The sequence below is a fragment of the Aulonocara stuartgranti genome (assembly GCF_965226115.1).
Source record: "Aulonocara stuartgranti genome assembly, chromosome: 20".
Lineage (NCBI taxonomy): Eukaryota > Metazoa > Chordata > Actinopteri > Cichliformes > Cichlidae > Aulonocara > Aulonocara stuartgranti.
In genome coordinates, this window is record NC_138956.1 from 28,079,198 (window position 1) to 28,091,563 (window position 12,366).

Consider the following 12,366-nt stretch of genomic DNA (forward strand, 5'->3'; position numbering starts at 1 on the left):
GCATTGCTTTAATCGACAGTTGGTCACCAGAGGATAGCCCAGGCTTCGGTTGCCTAGGCAACCCACTAATGTGTTTTCTACTCCCTCTTATTATTGGCTCACATTTCAGTCGCTTCAATCGCTCGACTCCCATTTGTGAAAAGTTTATGTCAGGATCCACCCACGTCGTATTTCCAGCATCTTAATACTATCACGATACTACCTTAATACTATCACAATACTACCTTAATACTGTCACAATACTACCTTAATACTGTCACAATTCTACCATACTACTGTCACAATACTACCATACTACTGTCACAATACTACCATACTACTGTCACAATACTACCTTAATACTATCACAATACTACCTTAATACTGTCACAATTCTACCATACTACTGTCACAATACTACCATACTACTGTCACAATACTACCTTAATACTATCACAATACTACCTTAATACTACCTTAATACTATCACAATACTACCTTAATACTATCACAATACTACCATACTACTGTCACAATTCTACCATACTACTGTCACAATACTACCTTAATACTATCACAATACTACCTTAATACTACCTTAATACTATCACAATACTACCTTAATACTACCTTAATACTGTCACAATACTACCTTAATACTATCACAATACTACCTTAATACTATCACAATACTACCATAATACTATCATAATACAATAATATTTTATTATTGATTAAATAACATCAAACGGGGCTTTTGAGTCAAGGTGCATGTTTTCTTTTGATATAATGAAGACCAGCAAGAAATGCTCTTTTTTAAAATTTGCATAACGTTCATATTGAGAGTATTTGATGTAACGTCTGTTCATAAATGTTCTCGCTCTGTTTCCAGGTTATTTCTAGTGATCGAGTATGTGAACGGTGGGGATTTGATGTTTCATATGCAACGACAAAGGAAGCTCCCGGAAGAGCACGCAAGGTAAACCTCCAGATGTACGCCAGCTTCCAGGCATTATCCACATAAAATATGGTCCCTGTCCACAATGTGAGACTCTTTAGAGGGTACATGATGTTTAGGTGTACTCCCACATGTGCATTATGAACAGGTCGCATGTTTGAATGAAGACTGAGCAGCAGCTGATTCAGTCTGAGGTGGTAAATGAGGCCTCTGTGATAGCAGGATGACACTGAAGTGGGTACACTTGATTTTGGTTACACTGACATGACACAGAAAACCCATTTGTACAATTGTGAACAATTTTGGGGTAAACGACTTCCAGAAGGGTCAAACCATTGTATCTGCATCCCTGGAGCGGAGCAAGTTCAGGGACAGCATAACCTATATTTTCACGTAGCCTCAGTTTACACGCAGGAAATCATGAGGGCTGCTCTGGCGATACAGCCATGTGTACGTGCAGCATTGGGCCGGTTCAACGCACGGCTGTGCAGAGCGGGCAGACTCATGTTCAGCTGTTTTTGTGAAAAGTGTTGTGAGTATTAGACGTCAGAGCCCTCAGGTAGGAGCTGCATGCCTGAACCACACCAGATCAGCGGTTTTCAGGACGGTCTACAGATTCATACTGGGTGTGTCTTCTTTTAAACACATATGTTTGAAGATATGCTTCATAGGATGCTTTAACAGGTCTCAACACTTTTACCCTCCTTTTAAAATATAATGAGCACCCATAATTCATTGTGGCTGTCTACTCGCGGGGCGCTCCAGCTGCGTCTCTGATAAATAGCGGATCAAAGGCTGTGTAATTTACAGAGGCACCGTTGGACCCCTATCAGCTCATGCAATCTGGATTGTGGAGGCAGTGGCTGTATATATGCAAAGCAGCATGTTAGTTACTCATAATGATGGTACATATTCATGAGCAGCGCTCTTAGAGAGAGAGCCCTGCCACATTCCCCCACGCCGTGGGGGAGGCGGGCTGGTGGGCAGGGGATTGTGCTGCTGATAGGCCATAGCTTCCATCAGTCTGATGGCAACAAAGAAACAACAGCGTACAATGGAGGCTGTCACCGTGAAAATGTGGGGGAGCGACGTGGGATTTCTCCACTGCAGTCTTTTGCCTCAGTGTTTCACAGATTTATAGCAGCAGACAGCGAGAGGCTTGTCAGGTTTAATGAAGGCTTATCTCCTAGAGACAGAATACACACAACCTACACATGGAGAGAAAACATTTGACTGACTCACCGAAGAAGCACTCCAAGTACATCTAATGATGGCCCAAACTACAAAGGCTTTATAGACTAGCTGTCATAACAATAGCCATAGTAGAAGAAGAAATGTTTGGCACGAGGAACATGGTCTCTTTAATGTCTGTTACTTTGTGTGGACCCAGGAGTCAAAGCGTATCAGAGTATTGCAGGTGCTTTGACACATGCTGACCTGTTAGGAGCCGTGGCCTCAGAGAGGAGTGATGGTACTGACAGACCTCCGTCTGACAGGGAATAAACTACACCTGTGAAGTGGGCCTTCATGTACACACAGCTGGAGATACGGCCACTACACAGTGGCTTTGCTTTTGCATGAAACGCACACACACTTTGCAAATGTGACGCACAAATTCAGTTACGTCCCAGTCCAGGGTGTCCTCTCACCCAGTGACAGCTATCAGTAGTAAACAGTAGTGTTTACAAAGCCCACTGTAACACGGCTGGAGGTGTTATCGATGGCTTCTTTAGATTTCTAAGAACTCTGGCAGCAGCTGAGTAAATTATATGCAAGGAACGAGGACAGAGGCCACGTGGGGACGTCCTTCTCTGGGAACTGTAAACTGTACTTATCTGTCCCAGGCTCTGTTTGGAGCATGACACCAACATTTAGCCAGAGCTATAAAAACCAGTTTTCATTAGTTCTATAAGACAAACAAAGAGTCCTGCAGCAGATGCTGAGTCCCACTGACGTGCACAGCTGTTGGGAGGACATGTCTTACATTTCTGCAGAGGTGAACACTGCCTGCTGCAGATTTGAACCTGCTGGAGTTTTGTTGGTCTTTCAGCTTTTTAAAGTTTCAACCAAAACTAATGAGTGTTTGTGTCTTCAAGGCCAAATCTTCACAATTCCTACATTATAAGAAAAAAGGAGAACAATAAAAATCCCAACAACTAATCAGAAACAGGAAGAGAAACAGTCATTTAGTCAGGTTAGATATAGCACCGCAGGCATTAGTGCACTGAGGGCCGTTTTGCATTGACCTGGCCCCAAAACACACACAGGTTAGAAATCTAACAACCTTCCTGCTGCGTCTCTTATTTTTGTAAAGTAAATGTGTGGATGCTATCAGGCTTTGGAGAGCGTTTACATGCGCCCTCCAACCCCGTGGTTCACTTAAGTCTGTTCTTATGGCTGTAGCACGGGTAGCTTCTGTAAATGTAACACAAACGCTCGACAGCATCACAAGCAGATGCTGGAGAACGATTCTGAACGATTGAGACGAGTCACTCTTAGTCACGGTCTGTAAACATCGATTTGCGTTGTCACTAAATCCATGCAGCTGTGCAGGAAGGATTTGAACATGTTCTCATGTGCGAGTGGAAATGTTCACCTCTCATCTCGTCACAGATTCTATGCTGCTGAAATCTGCATCGCTTTGAACTTCCTACATGAAAAGGGCATCATCTACCGTGATCTGAAGCTGGACAACGTGCTCTTGGACCACGAGGGACACATCAAGCTCACAGACTACGGCATGTGCAAGGTAACAGAGTGCGGGCAGCTGTAGCATTATCAATAATGCATTAGGTCAGTATTGACTGGAAGGTCTAGCGCGCTCTTGTTGATCTCTCCAAACGCTGCTGTCTTCTACTTCTTAGGAGGGGATCAGACCAGGTGATACCACCAGTACTTTCTGTGGCACTCCAAACTACATAGCGCCTGAGATCCTGAGAGGAGAAGACTATGGTGAGTACAGGAGCAGTGTAAAGGGTTACACTTTGACAGTCCTACTAAATCAAGCCATTCACAGACCATTACAAACTAATATGTGCTGCCTAACAACATTTCATGTTATACATGTGAATGTGTTTAATTGGTCCAAATGTGCTCCTGTGCTACCTTATTAAGTAACATCATAAAAACATATATGTATGTATATGATACAGCAGTAACTCCTGCATGTGTGACATTTTCTGTGTGTCTTTAAATCTCTTTCTAACGTTAGCCGTGTGTCAGCCTGTCCACACTGCAGTATGTCGTGTTGTGTGTCTGTACATGTGCGGAGCCATGTAGTGTACCAAACACCACAGAGACCTGACCTCTGTTCTCAGCTCTGGTTTGTAGCTTATTGATCACATGTCACATCCAGTCTGAATGTGATGTCATGTTCATCCCAGGCTTCAGCGTGGACTGGTGGGCTTTGGGCGTGCTGATGTTTGAGATGATGGCTGGAAGGTCCCCGTTCGACATCATCACTGACAATCCTGACATGAACACAGAGGAGTACCTCTTTCAGGGTGAGCCAGACCAATGATCAATACTGACTGTTAGACTCAAGCCTGTTGTTTAAGGAGATATCACTGATCATCATCAATAATGACTCAGTCTACAGATTACAGGGAGCTTTTACAGGGCGAGGAAATCTAATCTGCACTTTGGCTTTTTGAATTCTTTCGACTTAATGACTCCAAAATAAAAAAGGGCTGGGTGAGTTTGAATATTATAATATAGTGAAATGAACAGGATTGATGCCCTGCTGCAAACATGTGCACTGATGTGTGTGAACGACCCACACAGAGAGCCATTGTTGTGGTTCCAGCTCTCCTCTTATGTTCGCCGCTGTGTCGTAGCCCGGAGCCGGCTCTCTCCGTGGCTTCCTCCACTGACGCAGGCCGGAGACCACGCCCCTTACACAACGTGTGCAATCACACTGAGGCTACTGTAGAGGTTCATGAGCATGTTTGCTAACACGCTGTGTCATAATCAGGAGGTGTAAATCTGATGGACGGCGGTTACTTTTAAAGCGTCATGAAACAAAACGAGCGGGGGTGCAGTTTTATCTGAAAATGAAGATCTCATCATCTGTTAGAAGAAAATGAGTAAGGTGCACATCCTGTTCATTGGTAAAAGTCAGGGCACACGAGAGCTTCCTCCTGTAGCTGCTCACAGTCATTTACAGTTTGAGTCTAAATCTGCAGCTTTTTGTTTTGACGTCCGTTAAACTCCGTTCTAAATCATTTCTAACTGAAACTGTGTGGGGGAAGAAGATCTATATGTTTCTATCAAGCTGTGCTCAAACTGGCACTGGGTAACAAATCAAAACCAGTGCAGCACACACAAAACACCAAGAGAAGCTGCAGTCAGACATGTTTTCATGCAGTTTAGATGCAAATGATAGAACTGCATTCATGTTAAAGTAATCTTCCATCCATCATAATCTTATTTACAGTGTTTCAGGTTGTGATTTTTATCTCTTGAAGAGGTGTTAGTTACTTCCCTCCGATGCTCACACCTGATTGCATTTCTCTTCCTATAAGGATAAGGATGCACAAATTCAGCCTTTCCAAGCGGAACAAAAGGATTAGCATTCAGAGAGCGACATTCTTCTATACATCACAGTGTCATCATCCAGCAGTGCAGTAAAGCTGTAGCAAACACACATTCCCGACAGAGTAAACAACAAGTTCTTTGCACGTTTTCAGACGTGTGAGTCCTCATTTTACATATATATGTATATGTGTATATATTTATATATATATATCTCACTACATCGTAAACCTGTTCCTCACACTGGTACCTGCTCACATTCTCAGCATCACGTTGCTGCTTTCACTCTTCTTCATGGCCTGCAGCATGTTTGCAGTGCTCATTAGTAGAACTGAAGTACACACAATGACAGCACTCAGAATACCCACTGCTTGTTACTGAACTGTGCACAACTTAAACTTTTGTGCGTAATGAAGCGATCCACAGTCAGTCTGGTCATTAATCTTCGCATGCAGACAGAGCAGAGTGCTTCATCATGGTGGAGTTTTAGCAGATCTTTACAGTGTCCCAGATCTTAAACTCAGTGACAAGTAGAAGAAGTAGAAGTCAGCAGAAAATAACCTTGGTGTGATCACATGTTTATAATAGAGAAACGTCAGGAACTTCTACTTGCATGTGTTTCCTCGAGCCATATGGTCTCTTTACATAGCACGAAGCCACCCAGACTGTCCTCTGTGACAGAAATTCCTCCATACTACACATTGTGTCAAAGGAGCATAGTGCGGCACCACAGCTAGCATCTGTCACCGTCCTCCTGGCGGCCTTACCGGTACAGCAGCAGGTTCCTGGATCAATGCCTGCCAATGGAAACCAACCCTTCACTATAGGAGCTCCCAGCCATATGCCGCCGAGCTAGACTGAGCCAGGCCTTACTCTGGGTATCTGTGCACCTCGTGCTAACCCTGGAGCTTTAGACACTCAGAAACATTTGATTCAGGAATCAGCCACAAGGCTGTATTCACAGCTAACATGTACAAGAACTGAATGTAATGGTTAAATCTAAACCTCAGACACGTGTAACGTAAAGCTTGCTCTGTACTTTTAAAGCTGAAGTGAAAATAAAATGGGCTAATACAGCAGACTATCTGTCTGTTAAAACTGGCCAATGGCAGCCACCCCCCATGTCAGTTTGGCTCCAGCTGGCATTCATCAGCCGTCTCAACTCACTGTTTTCTAGCAATATCTGAAATTTTTTCAGCAGAACCAACGCAGACAACAGAGGGAATTTACTGGGCTTTCTCCTTTACACTGAAAGGAGGCGTCATGGTTTAAGACTGGCTTCAGAAAGACAACTGTGTATACCAACAGGATAGCAACAATAAAAAAAAAAAAAAAAAAAAAAAAAAAAAAAATATATATATATATATATATATATATATATATATATATATATATATATATATATATATATATATAAAAGTGATAAATGATGTAGTTTACCTTCATGATATAACAACAGTTTCTGTCTGAAGAAACAAAACCAAGTAAACACGTCCATGTTTGAAGCAGGTCGGCTGCCAAGATTAAAAGATTATTAATATGTAAACACAGTGACAGAGAGATCAATCAGGCACAACATTATGAGCACTGACAGATGAGGTGAACAACACTGATTATCTCTCTGTTGTGTCTCTGATATGTTACTGGGAGCAATTGAACATTTTCCCAGAAGTTTGATTCTGTTCATCTGGACGTTCTCAGTGGGACAAACGTTTCCTCATCATCAGGTGACTTCTTCAGTCTCAGCTGACTGCAGCTTTCCAGCCTTATAAACAGCACATTTGCACAATGACTGAAACCAGCCCACTGATTAACAATGGGCTGGGAGGTCAGTTTATGATCATTAATATGCAAATTGATCAAAGCCCACTGATCAATGTCCATGAGTCCCATTCACACAGAGTTGGGGAATGGCTGCAGTCACAGCATTGTAAGATGGTGACAGATGTACCCCTCCTCGATTCAGAGATGGTCTTTCCCTTTTCATGTAATTGGCCTCCTTCTTAAAAAATGACATAAACCAGAAATGTTTATTGTTGGTAACATTTATAATTCTTTCTAGTTATTCAACAAATCATGAAAAGGTCAGCACCAGCAATTATTTGATTTTGCTGACATGTTTTGTTTGTCTTAGCTCCGTGGTTGCCAGGGAGACCACGAGCTGGTTTACTCCTAGTGTCGTTTCCAAGCCTCGATAAATATGGAGGGTTGCATCAGGCAGGGCACCCTGCCAAAGCAAACACGTCTGCCATCAGAAATGACATTTGCATCCCTGGAGTAAAGAGTGCCGCTGATGCTGTTGGCCAGCAGTGTGCCAGTGGGTAGGTGCTACTATTGGCTTTGAATGCTCGGCACACTGATACCCATGTTGACTTTGGTGAAATGGCCCAATCAGGTCCATGCTAATTTGCTCAGATGGACCCTCCACCTGTAAAGGCTGCAGTGGCATTCAGGTCAGGATGCTCACAACGACCCCTGAATGTGCAGCCAATGAAACTGGCCCGTTATTCTTGCCAAGGTTTTGTCATTAACGTTGGCATAATGATTGCGTTGTAATGAGTTTTCCCACTAGCAACTGGGAGTTCTCCTCTCTCTAAGTGTCATGACTCACCTGATACTACCTGTCTGATTGTTTCTACTACAGCTGACCATCAACTTTAATCACCTGGTCAAAGGCACAGCACCACACAGCAGTATCAGATAAATAAGACTTTATTTTATAGATGCACAACAGGACAACTTTCATTTCTCACATCAGATCTGCAGTTCAGAGCATCAGCACATCTCAAGGTCAACTTTACTGTCAGTTCTGTAATATCTACACAGGATAAGCTCCTTAAAGGCTCTGCTGTTGTGATTCTGTGCTGCATAAATAAAACTTGAGTTAAGTGGAACATCGAGCTAGTAAAATACCCGTCTTTCTAGTCACAAAACACATCTCTCCTCTTTTTCTGTTTGCCTTGTCCTGGGTGCAGATGTCTTTTGGGTTTAAGAGAAACTGGATCTCAGACGGTGAGTGTTCACGCACACTGGGTTAAAATAATAATAAAATGGGTGAATAGCATGTTTAAAAAGGAGCTGTGATGCAGTTCTTCATCTCTGGATTTGGGTTTTGAGGGAGAAACTGTTTTTACTGCATTTTGTTCTTGTTAGCTGTGGGAGTCTCAAGGCTATTAGTAGACCACAAAAAGTGTGAGAGAGAGAATAGAACAGTGTCCTCTGCATCTCCGCCCTTTCTCTGCCTCCCACGCAGCAGACACAGTCACCCACAGGCAGGTTGGACTGTGAATCATTCTCCCTCCTCACGATTGTCCTTTTAATTCACTCGCTCTCTCTTTTGTTGCCGTCCTTCTTTTTGCCAACAGTTATTCTCGAGAAGCCCATTCGGATCCCAAGGTCTCTGTCGGTGAAAGCTGCCGGCGTGCTCAAGGGCTTTCTAAACAAGGTGAGACAGTCCCTCCCATAAGCACCCTCTCCTCCTGCGTGCACTCTGCTGCTCACTGTGTGGGATTATGGCCCAGAGCATGGGCTATGTTACAATGTAGGCCTCAGTGTTTAGTTCTGAGTGGACAGTTGTGCCTCTGTTATTTTAGTATTTACACAGTACAACTCAGTTACCCAACAAAGGATATGTGGTAATCCACTCGAGGGTTTCTTGGCACCGGGGTCAGGACCGTGCTGGATCACTCGACTTGGAAGAACAACAACACAGACTGCTACTCCTGGCAGACTGGTTGTTTCTTATCATTGAAAGTGGACGATAAAGAGCGTGAAAGTGACACAGTAATCAGATTACTGCTGGGATAAGCAGCACTTTCTCACATGTAACACTGACAGGAACTAGTTCACCTCAGACCCACTCTGATGAGGGAAACTTCCAGCATGATTTCATTTAGAGAGCTGCCTCCACAGAAGCAGCACACACGATAACAGTGAAAGCACCAAAATACAAGCTGAACTATTCACACGACGTCTTTGGACCAGGCTGCTGCTGCTGCTGCTGCTGCTTAAAGGCAGGCACCTCTGTCAGGCCAAGAAAACTTTCGTCCATGTGTGAAACTGAATGTAGTGACCTAATTTCACATGCTTTTTAAGAACAGCATCATGTCTGTGCACTAAGTACAAGGCTAAAGCCAGGAGTGAAAGCAGGCACACCACAGACCCAGTGGCAGTCTGGCCTGAGGCTGACACATAGTGACAGACAGTCACGCTCACATTCACACCTGCAGGCAATTTAGAATCTCCCATTAACCTTTTCCTTTTAGCCAGAGCACTCAGCAGCAGCACGTGCAACCTCCACGCAGGAAAGAAGGCCTCGGATAAAACCACAGCTGTTTCAGCACAGCTTTACCTTATTTAATAAGTTAGGATGGGGTTAGCTTACCATAACTGCAGCAGGGTCTTATATATTAACATGGATACAGGAATTTGTCTGTTTTTTAAAGAAGTGATATTTAAAATGATTGTGTTAGCAGAGTGTGCTAGTTCACAATGGAAAATTCAATTCAGTTTTATTTATACAGCATCAAATTGCAACAACAGTTGCCTTACTTTATATTGTAAGGTAGAACCTACAATAATACACACAGAGAAAAACCCAACAATCATATGACCCCCTATGAGCAAGCACTTTGGTGACAGTGGGAAGGAAAAACTCCCTTTTAACAGGAAGAAACCTCCGGCAGAACCAGGCTCAGGGAGGGGCGGGGCCATCTGCTGCGATTGGTTGAGGTGAGAGAAGGAAGACAGGATAAAGGCATGCTGTGGAAGAGAGACAGATTAATAACAAGCATGATTCAGTTCACGGTAAACTGGTCAAGCATAACCCTGGATGACCATGCTTTATAAATGCAGACCATTCATCATCTACTCTGTATAAAAGCTCATCTGAGCGCCATGTTGTTACTCACAGTTTATTTTGACATATTTGACCATCTTTGATAAAAGCTAATTCTCTTGTGACCAGAGTCAGGAGTGTACACACCAATCAGCTGAAGAGCCAGGTGCTCCACTGCAAACGTCCAGACAAGATCCCTACTCAGCACTTATTGTTTGAACCTGAGATGCTTTGGTTGCAGTGATGCAGAATAGCAGAAATAAATGTGTTGTAAGCACATGAAACTTTCATTTGGTACAAGCAGCACTGTGGACTACAAGTAAGAGTTGATGACTGTAGTTTCCCCCTCTGCTGTGATTGGATAGCTGGATAAAAAGTGTCCGTGATGGATGCATCACTTTACTGTGGGATATTTAGACAACGAGAAAAACCACGTGCACAGGAGGCAAAGGTGTCTTTGGTTAAAGACCAGGTTACAGAACAATGACCGTTACTGCATTTGAGCCTGTGGTTTAATTTTTCCACGTCCTGTTTAAACCTCTGTATGTCACCTGCATGATTGTTGTGATGAGCAGAGCACAGGGAGGCTGTGCCACATGTACACATACCTTTGTAGTACTTAATGAAATTCTTGTTGTTGTCCTCAAGACAGTCATTTCATGTATAGTTCAACATTTGAATGATAATAAAACATAATAATTGGTCTTTTTCATCACGCTCCTGGCCGTTCTTACAGTATGTGTACTACAGCAGCTTCTGTTGATGTTCCTGACCAGCTGTTTTGGCTCCAACAGGATCCCAAGGAGCGGCTGGGTTGTCAGGTCCAGACAGGCTTCACAGACATCAAGTCCCACACGTTTTTCCGCAGTATAGACTGGGAACAGGTAAGAACTGAAGTCTGAGTGAAAACGCATCGTTGTGTATTAAAGTTATTTCATCTTAAACACAACATACACACTGCAGTCTCACTATGATTTCCAAATGCATGGGCTTGGAAAGGAGCAGTAAGGGAACAAATCTACTCGGTTACTGCAGTCTTCTATTAAATCTCCTGCTTCGGCTATCATCAGCATTTTTAACTGATTTTACATAAAGTCATTGTATGGAGCTCTTGGACAACTGCTGGTAAAGATGTTTTTACTGGTTTGCAGCTTGTCTCACTCTCTGCCTTTGGTTTCAGATCAGTTCCTGAGATGGTTAAGAAAACAGTTTTCTCAAGATCAATATAATCAATACTGTTCTTCCATCTCAGAGCTGTAATGTGAAATGTTATATAAAAGTACTACAGTCACCCAGCCACATGGAGGTGACAAGCCAGTGTACTCCGAGTGCCAAGGTCTGATGATATGGGACCGTGAAGAATGAGATTCCTTTACCGGATCATTTGGGATCCAAGTTAACAACAACTGTGTGTGGTGCTGGGAGAAGCATGGACGTGAGGATAGGGACTGTGTCACACAGACACGACCATGACTTGTTGAGTGTTGTTAGTGTGTGTGCTCAAGCTCAGCGTCAGAAGACAAAGAGGAATACTGGGGTGGATGAAACGGTGGAGAGAGGTGATTTAAGCAACTAACTATAAGCACTATATAAAACTGACTTGAATTGATTGGAGCAGACTTCAGTGGACACCCCCAAACAATCACAGCAGATGGCCCCGCCCCTCCTGTGCCTGATTCTGCCAGAGGTTTCTTCCTGTTAAAAGGGAGTTTTTCCTTCCCACTGTCACCAAAGTGCTTTCTCATAGGGGGTCATATGATTGTTGGGTTTTTCTCTGTATGTGTTATCGTACGATCTACTGTACAATATAAAGTACCTCGAGGCGACTGTTGTTGTGATTTGGCGCTGTGTAAACAAAATAGAATAGAATTACATGTATGTTAAGGAAACAGAGGTGATGAGGAGGTTTCTGCTTGTGGAGAGAAATGGAGACAGACAGATGATAGTAGACAAAAAGGACAGAAACAGCTGCAGTAAACACACATTTGAAGAAGAGGGGGAACAATAAATGACTTATAAGGGTGGAGGAAGGTGCACACAGGTAGACTGTATCTTATGT

At 43.2% G+C, this 12,366-nt stretch overlaps 1 protein-coding gene across 9 annotated transcripts in view; it reads left to right on the forward strand.

Moving 5' to 3' along the window:
- The window catches only part of prkcz (protein kinase C, zeta), a 101,008-nt gene that overhangs the window by 71,017 nt on the left and 17,625 nt on the right, over nucleotides 1–12,366 (forward strand). For all 9 annotated transcript variants that reach the window (XR_014273707.1, XM_082518490.1, XM_082518491.1 and 6 more), the window contains 6 exons: nucleotides 872–958; nucleotides 3,551–3,686; nucleotides 3,802–3,889; nucleotides 4,321–4,440; nucleotides 8,836–8,915; nucleotides 11,102–11,191. Coding sequence is in view for 8 of the 9 variants with exons in the window: in XM_082518490.1 (XP_082374616.1) it covers nucleotides 872–958; nucleotides 3,551–3,686; nucleotides 3,802–3,889; nucleotides 4,321–4,440; nucleotides 8,836–8,915; nucleotides 11,102–11,191 (601 nt within the window). In the remaining variant the exon portion in view is untranslated. The remainder of the gene's footprint in view (nucleotides 1–871; nucleotides 959–3,550; nucleotides 3,687–3,801; nucleotides 3,890–4,320; nucleotides 4,441–8,835; nucleotides 8,916–11,101; nucleotides 11,192–12,366) is intronic.